This window comes from Temnothorax americanus, unplaced genomic scaffold (genome assembly GCF_048541705.1).
Source record: "Temnothorax americanus isolate GAGA-0224 unplaced genomic scaffold, ASM4854170v1 Scaffold18, whole genome shotgun sequence".
NCBI lineage: Eukaryota > Metazoa > Arthropoda > Insecta > Hymenoptera > Formicidae > Temnothorax > Temnothorax americanus.
In genome coordinates, this window is record NW_027509318.1 from 1,192,482 (window position 1) to 1,210,000 (window position 17,519).

General features: G+C 41.8%; 3 protein-coding genes across 5 annotated transcripts in view; 2 read left to right on the top strand and 1 right to left on the bottom strand.

Moving 5' to 3' along the window:
* Positions 1-1,682, top strand: LOC143896256 (coiled-coil domain-containing protein 130 homolog). Of its 2 annotated transcripts, none has more exons than XM_077403973.1 (5): positions 1-160; positions 340-655; positions 735-995; positions 1,102-1,249; positions 1,313-1,682. In XM_077403973.1, the coding sequence occupies exons 2-5, from the start codon at positions 344-346 to the stop codon at positions 1,525-1,527; spliced, it is 936 nt and encodes a 311-aa protein (XP_077260099.1). In that variant the 5' UTR covers positions 1-160; positions 340-343; the 3' UTR covers positions 1,528-1,682. The 2 variants fall into 2 exon arrangements, with proteins under 2 accessions (XP_077260099.1, XP_077260100.1); XM_077403974.1 differs by having other exon boundaries at positions 1,102-1,234.
* A 94-nt stretch (positions 1,683-1,776) lies between these two features.
* Positions 1,777-2,698, bottom strand: Lamtor4 (Late endosomal/lysosomal adaptor, MAPK and MTOR activator 4). The gene is made up of 3 exons (XM_077403975.1): positions 2,528-2,698; positions 2,253-2,327; positions 1,777-2,181 (listed from the first exon to the last, which is right to left on the bottom strand). The coding sequence occupies exons 2-3, from the start codon at positions 2,322-2,324 to the stop codon at positions 1,939-1,941; spliced, it is 315 nt and encodes a 104-aa protein (XP_077260101.1). The 5' UTR covers positions 2,325-2,327; positions 2,528-2,698; the 3' UTR covers positions 1,777-1,938.
* A 1,257-nt stretch (positions 2,699-3,955) lies between these two features.
* The window catches only part of L (zinc finger protein Lobe), a 76,461-nt gene continuing 62,897 nt past the window's right edge, over positions 3,956-17,519 (top strand). For both annotated transcript variants that reach the window (XM_077403821.1, XM_077403822.1), the window contains exons 1-3: positions 3,956-4,338; positions 12,427-12,507; positions 12,998-13,060. In XM_077403821.1, coding sequence (XP_077259947.1) covers positions 4,299-4,338; positions 12,427-12,507; positions 12,998-13,060 — 184 coding nt within the window. In that variant the 5' untranslated portion in view covers positions 3,956-4,298. The remainder of the gene's footprint in view (positions 4,339-12,426; positions 12,508-12,997; positions 13,061-17,519) is intronic.

Genomic DNA, 17,519 nt, shown 5'->3' on the forward strand with positions numbered 1-17,519 from the left:
TGTGCTATTGTGCTATATTTTGTGTACTTCTAACCTATAAAAAAAAACGTCAACGTCAGCGTCAGAGTGTCAGACGAGTCTATACAACCGTTCGCCAGAGAGATCATCTCAAGAAAAAGTTACTTTATTTTTCTTTTCAAGTTTTGAAAAAAGAATTAAGGTACACACACAATGATAGCTTTATTGTAATAATAATTGTTACAGTGCACAAATAGATACGTTCAAACTACAGTGAAAACAAATTTGACATTTGTCATAATACATCCGTAATTAATTATAATCAACGTTGCTAAATGTTCCTGTTCCTGTTAATCGATCTTCTGTATAAATAAATTACAGCACAATGGGAGAACGAAAGGGAACGAATTTGTACTATCCACCGGATTATGATCCCCGTGCAGGTGGTCTCAACAAGTTCCTGGGCACTCACGCACTGCGTGAACGAGCCCGCAAGCTCCACATGGGCATCTTGATCATACGATTCGAGATGCCCTACAATATATGGTGCGACGGATGCGGGAATCATATCGGCATGGGCGTGAGATATAACGCGGAGAAGAAGAAGATCGGGATGTACTACAGCACCCCACTCTATCAATTTCGCATGAAGTGTCATCTCTGTGACAATCACTTTGAAATAAAAACTGATCCTGCTGTAAGTTATGTTTGAAAAAGCATATAAATGGCTGTTTTTGCAATATTTGTTAATTATATATTTCCTGTTTTCCTTTCAGAATCTGGATTATGTCATAGTGAGCGGTGCGAGACGTCAAGAAAATCGATGGGATCCTACGCAGAATGAACAAGTAGTACCAGAAACGAAGGAAGTGTCATGTCGATTATACGACGATGCGATGTACAAGTTGGAGCATGGCGTGGAAGATAAGAAAGTAGCAAAATCTCGAGATTCAGCGCTGGAAGGTGCAATAGCCTTGAACGAAAATATCTGGAAAGACGATTACGGCTCAAACTGTGCAGTGAGAGCGTTATTTCGGGTATGGCCGTCATTTTTATAATTTATTTGTCTTTGCGAAATATATTTAATTCTGTTAATAATAAATATGAATTTTTACTGACCGGGTCATGCGTTTCGTATCGCAGGGAAGGAAAAATGAGCTCGAGAAGAAACAAGCTGGAGATTATGCATTACTAAAAAAGACTGGACTCGATATTGACTTGGTGAACGAACATGAGGATGACATCAAACTGGCCAAATTGCTCACTCACAAGAAAGGTGTTTGTTCAGCATGTAAGCGAATTAAAATGCACATTTCTTATCATACTCATACTTTCGCGAATGCTTTCTTTTCAGACGCAAAGAAAAAAGGAAGCGCGGAATTGAAACGGCTAATTTCGATTGTGCGATCTAAAAATAATAGAAAAAAAATATCCTCTTCGAACGACCGACTGAAACTACAAAGCCAGGAATCGCCAAAAGTACAGGAAGTAGCTACCACCTCCAAAGCCAGTAACTCGAGCGCGTCTCTGGTCAATTATGACAGTTCCAGTACCGATAGTGATACTTAATGCTCTATATATCTATTTCGAGAAACGATATAATATATTTGTAAATAAAATACTATGAAAATAATTCTTCGATTTGCACAGAATGCACCGATATCAGGAGCGAGATGTAGCACGATTACAAAAATATTTTAATAAAAAATTTATTTCGAGGTTAATCATAGCTATAATTCTGAGGTTACATATCGTGGAAGACCATTTTACTAGAAAGATCAAAAGAAGCTATCGTATAAAAGAGGCTTTTCCTAAAACTACATTGCGCCAACTTTATTCTCGGAATACATTATTCTTATAGATAGATCTTAACGGTGAACAGAGATCTCTCATAGCGATCGAAGTAATCGAACTTGTGTCGGATATCAAAGTTTACAAAGAATAAATTTATCGTTTTATGAATATTACGTTTATTCCTATTTAAACATCGACGGTAGGCTGCTGCTCGACTATTGCCGTAGTCGGAGATGGCAGCTTTCTCTTCGCCACGTAAATCTTCTTATTGGAGAGACATACGACGTAGCAATGATCCTTATATTTGATCGAGATCTTTTCAAAGGGATCGTGCGAGGGAAACGCTTTGGAATCAACTTTGCTCGTCAGCGTGACCAAACTAGTGATAATATTCGCCACTCTCTCATCATTTTCCAAATCTCCTCCAGACTGCAATACAAACGCAAAAGATTCTATCTGCCGTTACAAAGAAAAGAGCATCGTCAGAAGCTGTTTCTTACTGTTAATACAGCACCGTCCTCGGTTAACACCAAGTATCCGGTTTGATCAGGTATGCGCTCCAAAGCCAGCATTTTCTGTAAACGAGAGACGACTTATTTTATTCGTTATATTACCTACGGTAACCGACAAAATTAAAGAGGAAACAAACAGAAGAAACATGTGAAATAAGAATACGTATCTCTGAACCATACATGACATATGACATATGTGGAGCTTATCCTAACCTATCCTAACGAAGGTAGACAATAGAAAACGAGAGAACTAGCGAGCTTACGTGTGATGACAGCGTCAATGAGCGACGAAATGTCGTGCATACGAGAGATTAAAGATAAACACGCGTCTTGGCACTGACGAGTGACGAGATATATTCAAGACGTCAAAGTAGCGAAAATACGCTCGAAAAATTCGCAGGGTTATAGTAGTAGTAGTTATAGTATATCGCCAGAGAGAAGTGCTGGTATCGCCGCGTGCACTATCGCCCTCTCTGGGAGCCTCGACACATCGATAATCGATAAATTTCAAATGGCGTTCACTTCGGCCGGGGCCGGGAGACGGGACGTGTTCGGTTCGGAGTCGTTTCGCGTTCCTCGAGATCTTGTCGCGAGTCGCGAGTGTCCCGCGAGGTGTGTCGGATGTTCGCTACAATGCATCTAACGTCGTGCACGATCGCCGCTGGACCGCAGCGTCGCGATGTCGGTTGACTCTTTGGGCGCCCGGAGTGAACCGAAATCGCCTGTCCGCGTACTGCTTGCACGCCGAAGCAACGGATTCTGACACTTGGAGATCCTTAGACCCGAAAGTTCCTCGATCCTGGAGCTTTGGACGCTTTGGACGCGCATCCAGTGCAGTTGAGCGGAAAACCTGATGCCTCTCGGTACGGTACGTACATCATTTTGATAGCAAAGATGCGACAGTTTTATCAGGTGCCACTCCGTGCGATCGTAGCGTCGCTGGACGTTACGATATGGCCGTCAATATGGCGCGTGTGGATTTTTCAAATGATTTACGGTAGCGATCAGCAGCGATCGCTGCATTTTTCATGTTAGTTACGACCGCAAGTTCTCCATACCGATTAGAATATGTCGTCAGTGACGGATTTTTTGGTTCTGTAAATACAATACGATTTGGGAATTGTTATACGTTACATTTGGAGAATTGAACAGTAAAACGCACTGTTCTTGTCCCATTCGCTCCGTCGATGCGTTATCATATCCCGTTACCTTTTCAGTCGCGATAAAGTAGAAATCTATGCTAGATCGTATGTGGCGCGTATACGAAGCGTAACTCAGCGCGTAGCGACGATAACTTTTGAGTTTCGTATTATTCATATTCCATTTTTATATTTTGTACAAGATTATATAAGATACGAAATTGTGTTTTATATAATTAAGATTAACGAGTTAACGCGCGCGAGAGAGACCACACGCGTAGAGTATATTCATGCAGGTGTTTTTGGAGTAATAAGTCTCCTCACAGTAAGTCATATGAACAATGTACGCGCGAAAGATCGCGATCGTATATGTTTACTTTGTTCCATTGTCGAAAATATCGAATTAAAAAGCGTGGCGAGTATCGCGCAGGGTCGTGCAGGGCCGCGCAGGGCGGCCGCGCGGATCGCACGCTTGCGCAACGCTCGCGCCAGTGGTTCTCCGCGGGCGCGAGGCGCGACACGACCACGTCATTCGTCGCGCGTCCTCCGAGCGCGGCTGTCCGCACGCGAGGCGCGCCCGTTCGTACGCCCTTCGTGGGCCGCAGACCACGTGGTTAACGCGCGCCGTTTCGATTCCCGATCGCGCGGCGCGCGCGAACCTTCGAAAGCCGACCGCGCGTGCACCCCCTTCGAGTTTCGCGTTCGCGTCTACGCCGTTCCTCGCGGGAGTCGCGGGTAAAATCGTCGACGGTCGAGGGAAGTAGATATAGTAAACCTGGCGAAATTCGAGTTCTCGACGAGCGCGAGTGACATGCCGGCGAGGAGCGGCTATTGATCCCCCGTGTCCCCCCCCCCACCCCCGTCCACGTTCGCAAGTGCGTGCCAGTGCGGTGATATGTCCAGGAGGAAACAGGCGAAGCCTCGATCTCTCAAACGTAAGTCCACCGTTATCGTCATTATATTTGTTTGGTACAAATCCGAATATACATAGGTATGTCGTTGATAGTACATAGAAAGCGATAGGAAGTATTAATGACCGAACATGCGATGTAAACAGATTACTGCACGTAACAGCTATTACTAGTTTTATCTATCGTTGCCAGAAAGAAACGTTCTAATAACAAATTCAACGTATTTAGAAATTGATCGGTGTAAATTTCACGCAGTTTTGAAATATACTTATCTTTAGAAAATAAGTACTTGCGCGTTTATAAATCTTGACCATAAAACTTACAAATCGCAAATAAATTAAAATACGTCGTGTGCGTACGGTAATGCTTTGAAATAACGGATAGTTCTAATTCAACGATAATACTGGAAACCTTTTCGATTCGTCGCACGAAGCAAAGGAAAAAAAAAGAAAGAGGGAAGTTTTCGCACGGTAAATATAAACGGGAGAAAAAAAACAAGATAAAACAAACGTGAGGATCTGCCGTCCCTAGGTGACGGCGGCTTTACGAAATTAACGTTCATGAGCTCTCACATTTGTGTCGCAAAGATACGCGAATAATAGCAAAGTTCGTCGCAAGGTGCTTGTCCGTGTGAAAGCGTCGTTGTGTGGAGGACGAAAAAGAAGTCTTGGCTAAAAGGGTGCTTCGTGAAACTTCCAGACGCGTGCAACCGTGCCCCGACATAAAAGTAACGTACGATACGAGTGCCAAAAGCCGCTATTGTTGCGGAAAGTCTACCGTAACGCTGTAGTAATTACAAAAACGGCCGAATTATCCAAGTGGCTTTAGAACTTGAGAATTCTACTGTTTTTAACGAATTATGTATACATTTGCATTCCACGACCGTGCACTGTAATATTATATTTTATTTTAGCGCAACACAGGCGCGGTTTGTAGTATAATTAAAAAAGACGAGTACTTAAACGATCTAGAAAAAAAGATTTTTTTGTACGAGGCATTGATTAATTAATAATCTTAATTAATTTTTTAAATCGTAGCTCTTAAAATTAAAAAACATACACGTGCTCGCTTCGCGAAAAGTTTATTTTTGCCAATCGTTCACCTAACAGTATCAATTATCGAGTAACGCGGTATCTGTCAATTCGTCACGGTGAATAGCGAAAAACGGAGACAAATAGAACGGTGAAAACCGCCAAACTTCTGCTCCAGCATCACGCGAGAATGTTGGATTGTTGGAACAAATCGAGAGCATATGTGCAACCGAATAACTGAAATACAGTTGTCATAAAAAGTGAAAGATAAAGGAGAGAAATTGGTGAGACAAAGAGAACGATGAGAAGGAGGCGAATCATAAATGCGGGATAAAGACCGAGAGAAATGCAAAAAGTGAGATAAATAAATGTAGAAGGAGAAACGACGAGAGGAAGGAAACGTGTGTTCGAGGGGGAAAGAGAGAGAGTTGAGGGTTGATCAAACGTAGAGGATAAAAGGAGGACGGAGCGTCTCACTATAAAGGATAGAAAGAGAAAGGGAAAGAGAGGAAGAGACAGAGCAGGACATCAGCAGACGTGAACGGTTGCAGAAGCAGAAAGAGAGGCAATAGGTACACGGGGTAGATAGAGAGGATGATAGAGGGAGAGGAGAGTCAGTAGTCAGCCAGGATGGAATTAGGTGGAAGCCCGCGGGAGACCGACGCTCGTCCCCGGGGAATCCCCGGCCTCTGTAATCACCAGTTCGCCTATCCTATCCAATTCTGGTCGCACTCCTCTCGTCCTCCTCGTCCTGCATCTCCTTTCGCGCGCTCATCTCGCTCCTCTAGCTTTCCGACCCCTCTCTCTCTCTCTCTCTCTCTTTCTCCCTCTATCTGTACCATTTCCACCAGCGATTTCTCTCCTCTCCTTTGAGCCTGCCATTTCTTCGAGTCTTTTTCCGTTTCTATAATACTCCGCGCGCAACAGTTCCTCATTCGTCTCATCTTTATTTTACAATTTCTCTCTTCGTATATATATACATATATAGTCGTCTTTTTTTTCAAGTCCTTATTGTCAAAAGAAATTGTTCAATTCTTGGACAAGGAATGAGAAAAGTAGGAGTACATAAGTTCAGTTGTCGACATGATTTCATATTTAAAGTGGATTTTACGAATTATAGACTCGATCAGTTCTAGCTGTAAACGCTTCAAAAATGCGATTCACGACCACGAAGATCTCACAGGCTCGCGATGGCTATATGCGGCATCGTGTATATGGTACAGCGCGGCCCTTTTTCCACCGAAATTGCGACCGCGCCGCGATACTCGTATCATTTCTCGTTTGTTGGCAGAATTGACGATTGAGCGGAAACGAAAGTTTTCACATTGCTCGTTTCGAGCCAGCCACCGCTCGGTAGCCACATCCGAATTCCAATAGCGGACGTAAAAGGCACTCAACTGCCGAAATATTGGCGCTGATTGATGAGCAAAGAGTGTCGTTTCGCGCGAATTACGATTTAGATAGAATTAAACAACCGTCTATTAATCTTTATTTCGTTAAATACATTAGCTGCTTCTTACCCGTCAACCGTAATCATTTACTATAAATGAAATTTCCTAAGTTAAACAAAAAATGGCGGAAAAAACCATTTTATTTCTGAAAAAAAAAATTTTTTTTTAAGCAATATCAAAACTACATTTATACGCAATAAGATGGATCTTTATTTCTTTTATTTTAATATATAAATATCGTAACAATAAAAGCTTTAATTCATTGTGTCAACTATGTTTATCTGAACCTGATACATATGGCATTGTTAGGTTTATGGCTAGACATCCGTTAGTGATAGCGGATTTAAATCGGTAGCAAAAATATCCGACACGTAAAATATTGTACGCCTTTGCTTGTTTGCTGCGGTAAATAAACCGTCGTCTTTTATCGGATCAAGCCGACTGCCATCGCGTGGTCAGGATGTCACGAGCCAGTGGTTAGCCACGAAATAGCAAGCCGGACCGATAGTATTGCCAGTGATATAGGGTGTTGCTAATTAATGCACGATAATGAACCTGCGCGAGACCGAAGCCGTATTAATGGATTCCAATGCCCTCGTCATAACGTGGACGACCGGTAGGTAGCAGTTGTGAACGGAGGATAATTGCGTTAATGGGAATATATCGGCTTACATCGACAGGCCTCGGGTTATTCCGACTTGCATTTCAAATATTTTTCGAAAATTATAAATAAAGCGGACAGACGCGTCAGCCGAATTTTTCTTTTAGATTGAGATAAAGTTTTAATAAAATCGTGTTTTTTGTTTTTTTTTAAGAATATGATCAGCGTTGAATATTGTACTAAATAAATATTAAAATTAATTATTGATGTCACGTGCTATTGTAAGCTAGATGAGAAAAAAGATCCATTGCTTAAAAAAAATGAAGAGAATAACGCATATGCATTTATAAAGTAAAATTCTTCTTGTTGATACTTTGGTACGTGGACGAACATATTGTGGTAACTTTGAAATGCAGCACCGGCCTCCCATATTGTTGGAGAAATCTTAATTTATCAATCTGTATACAATGCGCTATTAGAGCTACATTATATATCATATGTAAATCCGCTTGCCATCAGTGTGCATATGCATTTCTAACGGCAAGTATGAAGGAACGCCTAAATATACTCGATATATAAGCGCATTATAATTGGTGAGTAGGACGCAATGACCTGAATCATGTGCATTATGCCTCAGGAACGTGATTATAATTTGTGCGTACTCGCATAAATGCATAATTATCGTCCCGGAATTAATTTACACGCGCAGAAATGATTAACGATCCGTAGCCGAAGCGGCGCTTGCTTATCGATGATTATTATTTCCCTCCCTTTTCCTACGTTAAACATTAGAGCCAAAACGCGACTGGTCATTGAAGACAAGTAATTAAAATGAAAATAGTTTATTATAAATATTATGTAAAAAGCTTACGTCAGAAAAACAATTATGTAGTATATATAATAATTGCGCGATAACTATGACAATATAATATAACTAATTGATAACATGTAATTAAATTGGTAATTGTTTTATATAAATATACTTAGGATAAGTATAATGTACGATATATTACTATCGATGTTACATACAAAACACTTGCTCAAGTCTTTATTTTCTTCGGGTCGCGGTAGCGGACTATCAGAACAGACAGGAGGCGGCCTTGCTACCGGTACAATGTAAATTTCCGGCTTAGCGTTTTAAGCCGTTTAATCGTAGCTTCTCTAAAACTTAAGCTGCTATTAGTTTTTGCAGTGACAGCACTAAGTCCTTACCGGCGGTCATAATCATTATAACGCGTCCGCTAACTCGGATTAAGTTATCGGCCTCTCGTTAAATTATTGTCTATGAAGAGCGCCCAGCTTCTACGTCACGCGACTTCCAATTATATCCATTTCTTGTTTCTCATTACACCTCGATAAATAATTTTCCGTCAAAAATGTATATTAAACACATTACTTTTATTTTTATTATTTATTCACAATTACTCCAAAAGAGATTTTCGCGTATTTTCTCTAATTATTTCTAATTTTTTTGAAATTATTTTGTAATAATAGGAACGACAAAAAACTACGCTTTAGAAAAAGTAATACCTCAGTAAGTCATAACGCATGTGTTAAATAAATGATTTTTGCAAGATTTGGAAGAGCATGCGATGTTGCAGCAAACTGCAGCGATCGTGACAAAGTTAAATTGTCCGTACGGAATTAGAAGACGGGAGATGAAGTTGGCGAACTTCGGGACGGGCATCCGCGTGTGCGTGCTTCTTAATAGCGGGCGGTATGCGGAAGACTGCGTACCCCGTAGGAAGGAAAGCGCACGTTACAAAAGACATACTCGAGGACGCATTCCCGCGACGCGGCGGTATTCCTTTGAGAAGCGGCCACCCGTTGACAAGTCCGCAAACTTGGCGTCGCTTTTGTGGCGATGCACGTCGCGCAACGGCAACGTCGATTTGAGAGATTCTCTTTCGGTATCTCCTGCAGGGAGTCCCGCTCGCTCCAAACTGCGCCGCGCGCTCACTTAGTAAACAATCGAAATTTGCTTACGAATAACTCTGAAAAAAATTGTAAGCTTGTCCGAGATTATTATTATCGACCGCGACTAAAAATGAATTACAAGAGAAAATATAATTATTTTACACTTTACAGGATATTGTGACGTGGTCAATGACGACACACGCGATATCTCTTTCTTTTCCCCTCCGGAACTGAAAATTACATTACTTTGAAGTCAGGCTGACAAACGCGCGCAGAATCGGCATGACAGGTACCAAAGGTCCTCCGCAATATTCCCAAGTCCTTTAGGAGGCAGGTGCCTCGCTGACGGCGCCGGAGGGGGCTCGGCGGCGCCGTCGGCGTCGCCGGCGGACGCTCGCGTCCCTCGGGAGTCTGAGTCCGCGTCAGAGCTACCCTGGGTACGCGGTCCCTCGGGATCTCCCTCGACTTTCCTCCCGACAACCCTCCCTACTCTCTCGCTACATCTACCCATCGTAGCAGCAGCAGCAGCAGCGGCGGCGACCGACGCAGGCGGCCCTTCCGAATGGCGGCGGCTGTCTGCCTGCCTGCCTGCCTGCCTGCTTACTTGCCTGCCTGTCACGGACTCCAAGACGTACGGCAGTTGCAACGCGGATAGAGATATCGTGTGCGCCCCGGATTCCCGGATATAACCCGCAGGGCGCTCCTTTATTCGCGTCGTATCGATTAATGACTCGCGGACCTTTGCCGACTTCCGCGAGGATCGACGCGCCCCGATGCAACCGGAAGGATTTACCGGAGAGGTCAGCTCGCGGACTTGATGCGGAACGAGAGGCGATGTCATCATCAAATTATCAGAACATTGCGGTAACTTCTAGTCTAGCTTCGGGAAATTGTTTGTCCTAGATCTAGATCATGAAAAGATCGAAGAAATTTCATCTTTTATCTTATTGTTAGACATTGATGTGGATAGATAGAAACTTTCATTTATCGTAATCATTTATTAAATGCCACAAATGTTATCTTAGTTCAAAAGATTAGTAACTTCGCATCTTTTGCATCTACGTTATCTGCTAACTTTCCGAAACATTGAGTTTGCATAAAGCTTCTTTTTTCTCTTTTGTACTTAATGTTTAAATAAATTTATATAACGCGATACATAAAAATCTAAATCAGCAGATTGAGGCATTAGAAAATTCGTATCGGCAAAGACGGAGGCAGGGAGATCGCCAGGAAATTCTGGAAATTTTTAGGAATCAAGATAAAGCGTTATTATTTGGAAGAGATGCGATATACTTCCACCGCGGGAGGCATTATCAAGAGACGTGGGCATCGTGACTCGAATGATCCTCCTAGAAGGGGTTAAGCCGCAATATGCAGTTATCTTGCCCGGCGTGCATGTCGAAGCCATAATAACACATCCGTTTAACGTTAGCCACGGAGCTCGGGCCGAGATTGCAACCTGTATTTTCGTGAGTTTACCTCCCTCCTCTCCCTCGCGCGGCCACCTTCGCCAACCTTCTCCCGGACCATCTTGAGAATAGCGTCATCTCTAGGCCAGGCCGTATTACATTGGCTTGTTGCGAAACGACGTATATGCGCGTTATAGGTACGGTGTACGTGCGGAAAGGGTGCCCTCGAGCCGATACCACCGATCCCACCCTCTACCTTTACGATTATTGTCATAAAGGCTCAGCCCGTCTTGTCGAATTGTTTGCGACGTTTTATGGTAAATTGAATACGTCGACGTGAGTAATGATCGTTTCACTGGAAATAATATTTGTGTGCACTGCTAAATCTCTATTTTATAAAAATGTCAGGAGAAAGTGGGAAGAATTTTTTCCTTGGAAAATATATTTTTCACGATTATAAATGATGGCTTTTGCAACTAAAAGAACTCGGGTGGTAATCTACGGGCACGCATTTCGCCTTGATCCAGGGACAATTAACGAATCGACCGAAACTCGCCGAAAGTCCTCGGTTACACGATGATGGATGAACCATTAACCACCGTGATATCGCACCGGTAAAACGAACCGCGTTTTGGCGCGAGACACGCCTGACAGCTGACAGGGTTCGTAGGGCGCCGAAGTGCACGATCGAAGGACGCAGCCCTAACCTTCGCGTCGTGTCTTCTAGAATATTTAAGCCTCACCGCGCCCCGTCTGTAAATTTGACGTTGCTCCTCGTCTGACGTTTAACTCCGCGGTTAAAGCAACGTTTGGGTCGCGATCAGATCAAAATTAATTTGCGCATGTATTTCTCATTCTATTTTATTAGATTCATTCTCTTTGAATTTTTCAAATATTTTGATAGTTTTAGCATGCACGCGATAAACGTTATCATGATGGACCTTACTTTTATTTAACTTGTCGTTACTTCGATAATATAAATTTGCAATTATTTAGGATGATTGATAAATATCTTTATTCATCTTCATAAACGCAGTTTTCCGCGTAATTTGCATTCGAACAAATAATCACGCAACAATTAGCAGGGACCATTCGTATAGCTTGTTAGCTTAATCAGTTGTTAACAACGACAAATGTTTGAATGAAAACTCGACAGCGCGATGGTACACTCCGGTTTTGAGGCCTTTCGAAAACTCGACGTAATTGAAGCTCAATTGTCAGAGTGGCAAGTTTTAGGCGTAAACACGTTCCCTGCGACGATGAAAAAGCGAATCACCACGAGAGACGGTGACGGTAGGTCGGATACCATGCAAAATAACAAACGACCTGTTGGCCATGCGAACGAGGGTGTAATTTTTAAGTTTAATTCTGCTGTCCCACGTGACAAACGGGTGATGGTGCCGCCACCGCCCTGTGTGCCATCGACCGAATATATTTTACGGCGAAAAACAACGGCCCCGTTGTTTCGTTTTCGATGATGTACGGCGAATGATTTTTCCGACCAGATAGCTTTGTTTACCAAGAGCTTAAAAACGATTATTACGCAGCGACAGATTCGAAAACTTTCCGCAACGAAATTTAAAAACGGGAATCTTGCGTTTGTGTCGTATATATGTATATACTTCGCGGCAGCTGCGGATTTCGCTCTTTACCGGTGATATGCAAATGTAATAGAATTAACGGTGGGTTTTCCCTCTGTGCAGGGGACGAAGAGTGGGACGACGGTAACGAGCAGAATGTCCTGGAGGCGGCCGAACAGGATAACGAAACGACGGCGATTAAGCGTGAGTGTTATTTGTTAGACTGCCAGCTCTCATGGACTTTTCTTTAGTATTTACGTACAACAGGTGGCAACGTTTGCACAAGTGAATCATCTAGGAAAAATATAGAACATGTTTTCCAGACTTTGTAAATTAAAAATTGGGAAAATATCGTGATACAGAAAGCTCGACCTAAATTAAATCATTTGCGGCGGATTACGATTTATTTATCTTTCATTTGACGAGCGAATATTAATAAACATTCCGATTGATATTAAACAAAATTTCATTTATCAGATACATGTGTGTGTGTGTGTGTGTGTGTGTGTGTGTGTGTGTGTGTGTGTGTGTGTGTGTGTGTGTGTGTGTGTGTGTGTGTGTGTGTGTGTGTGTGTGTGTGTGTGTGTGTGTGTGTGTGTGTGTGTGTGTGTGTGTGTGTGTGTATTAATTGATATTGAATAAATTAAAATATATTTCTTCGAACAAAAAATAATCGTACGGTCATATGTTTCAGAGGATGATGAGGAGGAAGAGGAAGAGGAGGAGCTGCAACGAGCGTTTAGCCGTCAGTCAGAAGGTAAGAAATACTTAAAAAGATACAAATAATGAAATATCACTGCTTCTTGCTATTTGAGCCGTAATGTCTATTGTTGCAAGGAGTTAGATAGTTTTTCAAGTCCCCCACTTCAAAATTTCAAGTTTATAATATTTCCCAAACGTCTCGCGTAACCTACGATCTTTCCCTATCAAATTTCGCAGTAAAATCGATCGCTTTGCGAAATGAGAACCGCCCCGCATGCACAAAACCGGCCTCCTTTGCGTAACAATGCGAAGAAATTGCGAGAGAAAGAGAAGGAGCGAGAGAAAGTCGCTCGGTGCATTCTGGTGCATTACTCGAATTGCCCTACGGGCACGCAACAATGCGTCGCGATGCATTGTCATTGTTGTTCGAAGGTGTTCAAGAAGCGCGATCCCTCCATAAATCTCATGAATATGGGATTCCTTGGTCCCTTGGGGAACCCGCGGCACGTACCTATCCCAAGCATGAGTGCATGTGCATCGAACAATGCCGACATCGTGCATTTTTCGCCTCTTTCCCGCGCGCGGATGATGAGGCGCGCGTCGGCTTTTTGTCGAGAGAATGACAGGTTTTTAACCCCCTCGTTGGTCACGCGGTTATACGCGAATATGCATGTTCGATTATTTTATCGTGAAGTATTTTACCGGTATTCGAGATCAATGAAAAATGCGGAAAATATATTTCGCAACAGCATACATTTTTCGCTCTCTTGAATTATTACAGTTGTCTTTTTTTTAACAGAGTTAAATGTTAGGCGTCCGCATTATTCGAAATTCCCGCTATTAATCCGCTTCGTAACTTCCGCTTAATTTTATTAAGAATAATAGGCAGGTATACCCATATAATTGAATTTTATTTTCCGCGATCATTTAATTTTCTACCGTAAATAAATTTTTCGTTTTCACCTGCAAGATGGCGAAACGGCCAACGAAACAGCCAACAGATTAACCGGACAGTATCTCTCTCGCGACGTCTACTTTTTGTTTCTTCCGCGGTCTCCCGACAGTTTCTATCCGAACTATTTTTGCGCTAAGTAAAATTTCCGCGTCCCCTGTGTGCGCGCGGCCTGTGCCCTACGGTACCGCCCTTGTTACGTAACTAGCGAAACTGTCTCGAAAGATTCGTACCTTTCCCAAGTATCCAGCAGTTTTCCTCCCCGAGGAGGCCAGAAAGATCAAACCTTTATCCGCTCCCCCGTACGTACGGCACGCGATTATTATTTCAGGTTACCTTTCGCAAAGTGTACTTGCGCGCGCGCTTTATACTCGGAGGTAAAACCGGCTTGGAGGAGCTCGCGGAGAACGAGGTTGCCTCCCGCAGGAGGCGGCTCGCACTCCCACGGGAGATGCCTCGTCCGTCTGCTTACCTGAAAACATCGGGCTTCCTTCGCTTCTTTAATGCTCCGTGTACCCACGCCGCTCATTAAACCATTGGGACATCGTTATTTTCCCTCCTCTTTTCCTTCGTTTTTTAACCCAGCGAACACACTAATGTCTCCGTTCGCAATGATCGGTGAACGTTTTTTGAAGCTATAGCTTTTGTGACTTGTTTCTTTAAGCCTTTCGTATTTAGGAGACTCCACAAACATTTTTAAAATAAGCCTCTCTTATGGATGTCTCTCTATGTTTCTTCGAACTCTTGAACGCCTACCCTTGAACATTCTAGAAAGATAAATGTGTTTGACGGTAAGAATCTCTCTTTCTTTCTCTCTACTTGAAAGAAATTTGAAATCCTTTACGTTTAATTTACGATATTTTAGTATGACAAAATTATAACGCCGCCTTAAACTAAATACACTATGAGAATACGGGTCAAAGTGACTGCTAAGATATTAGTACTGGAGTTATGTTTCACTTTCGAATCCTCAAAGTTTGTCGTTCAACTCGGCGGAACGTAACTGACGTGACATACACTTTCGCGTCTGCTTTTTCATCAAAAACTGTTACGTTCAAAGTTAGGCGTTTTGATAACATTTGAAGAACAGTATCCATTTGTCTAGCTACGAAATAATAGCGCGTATTTGTGTACGAAGCAACGAAGCTCTAGTTTAAAGAGTTCTAAATTCTTTTATTCATAGTTCACAACATTTATTTTCGACATTCTCTAGACATGTGTGTGTATTGCGTATTACTTAGTCCAATAACTGATTTTGGCAAACCGCGAGACGCAATAATGCATTTACTACCCTAATTTATTTAAGGCAAGGTGATAATTGATGCGCGACACATCATACACCCCGCTACGACAAGAATTTCTAACGCTTGCAGTGACATGCTATCTAACCATGCGATTATTCCGCCGAGACTTACCTTAGAGAGATGCACAAACGCATCGATTCCTTCGAAACATTAACTTAATCACAAATAATATACAATGTCTATAATTAAAAGAAAGTGTAAAATATTGGAGAATATTTTAATAAGAAATATGCAGTATATAAGATGCAGGGAGAACTTTTCTTATATTTTACATTTTTGTACATATTTGTTTTAAAGAACTGTTTTAAACGGCGTAATTTATTACATTACCGTAGGTAATGTAAGGTAATGTAATTATAACTAGCAAGTTATTATACTAGGTTATATATCATCTTGGTGAGAATTGATGATGTCAAAGCGTTACTTTGGGAGCATATCGTCGAACGATATAAGACTGTAATAGGATTTCAGTTATGGGATATATCGACATAATATGCAGTGCTGAATCACCTTTGCCACCTGCGCCACCCTATATCGTCTTTTCGGAAGAAATTGACTCGTGTAGCTTTTCATTCTATTAAGGGTGATATGAAGTCCCCTCAGCAATATCTTAAGACAAGACATGTCAAATTAGTCACTACCCATATATATCTCTCAATATTCTTTTTCTCTTTGAAACACCAAGTTGAGATAATAAATTGAGAAAGAAATTATCTCTCCGTAATGAACCGCGTTCTTAATATAATTGTTTACAAAAAAATACAAAGATTCCTACATTATACGATGCAGGTGAATAAAACGTAAATGCGTATATTATTTGCGAACTGACAAATCATATGCGTTCGCTTCTAAAGGTATAAATGCGAACTTCGAACATGATATCTTGACTCACGCGGGATTGCTAATGACGTCACAACGAGCTTCCGGCAACACAACGAAGACAAATGTTTACACATCATCGCGTCTGTATATTATTATCATCATTCGGGGAATATCCAAGGGCTTGCTTTCTCCATAACGGTACGTTGAGGTACAAGGAAAAGAACAACGGAAAAGAAAGAATGCGAGAGAAGTGGGCTGACGTCTTATTACAACCACCAGCCGAGGAATAGAAAAGACGATAGAGAGACAAAGACGGATAGAAAGACAGAAAGGGGGAGAGAGAAATCGACCTTCGAAAATCTCTTTGAAAAGCCCTTCGAAAAGTCACCCCCCGGCGAGACTCGGTTATTCGACTGATCGAATTATGTGATCTTTCGTTTCCCTCTTTTCTCATTTTCTTGTTATTGCTTGCAAAATCAGTCGATCATCGATATTCTTAATGCTGGAATCCTTTATTTTTAGAATACTCAATCTCCACTTGCTTTTTATACAGATTTAAAAATTTGAAAAATAGGTGACTATAAGATATGAAAATGTTCTATGATCAATTTGAAGTTGGTTTTGAGACAACCACGTTGATTTAAATTTTTTAAGTTATTTTTTTCTAGTATCAAAATAAATATTAATATAAAAATTTTTCCCCTACAACCTAACATAACTTCTGCCTTATATTTGACTGATGATCGACTTGCGTATAGGTCTCTTATCTAGAAAATGTTTTCTTTCTCTACCGCACTGACGAATCACCGGCGAAAAGTAATGCGAGCTAAATTGCACGGTGCGCAAAACTTTGGCGGTGCCCGCCGTGGAAATTGTCGGACGGATAAGCGAAAAGTTGCCGAGCCGCTCTCGTGACAGATTGAAATCTCTGACATTAAGAAAATGGGGGATCTTGAATTCCAATGGGGAAAGCCGGCAACTCCTCGAGCCCGATGGTGGGTGACGGCGCGGTGGCCGGGGCCGACGGCGGTCGGCAGGGAAGATTGTAACATCACTCGAAATATCCTTCTCTCTCGTGGATTGTTTCGTAGGGTATTGTAATAATTACCATTCGACAGAGATTCAAGTAGCTAGAAAAGAGAGGGATATAGGGAGAAAAACATTTTGTTCACTTGTAATTGAATTATGTATGCATAATTTTATTTATTTATATATTATTTTCTTATGAGAGAGAGAAAGAGAAAATTGCTTATTTTAAGAAGCATATATAGATGTAGTCGAGTTGCTTGATCAAAGAAAGATAAAATACGAAATATAAAAAGTAGACGCAGTTCAAGTAAAGTGATTCAATGCATTTCGTGCCTCTGCGCGTTTCTGATTTATAATAACAAGGTACACAATGTAAAATAATCAACGTAAAATAATCGCATCGAGCG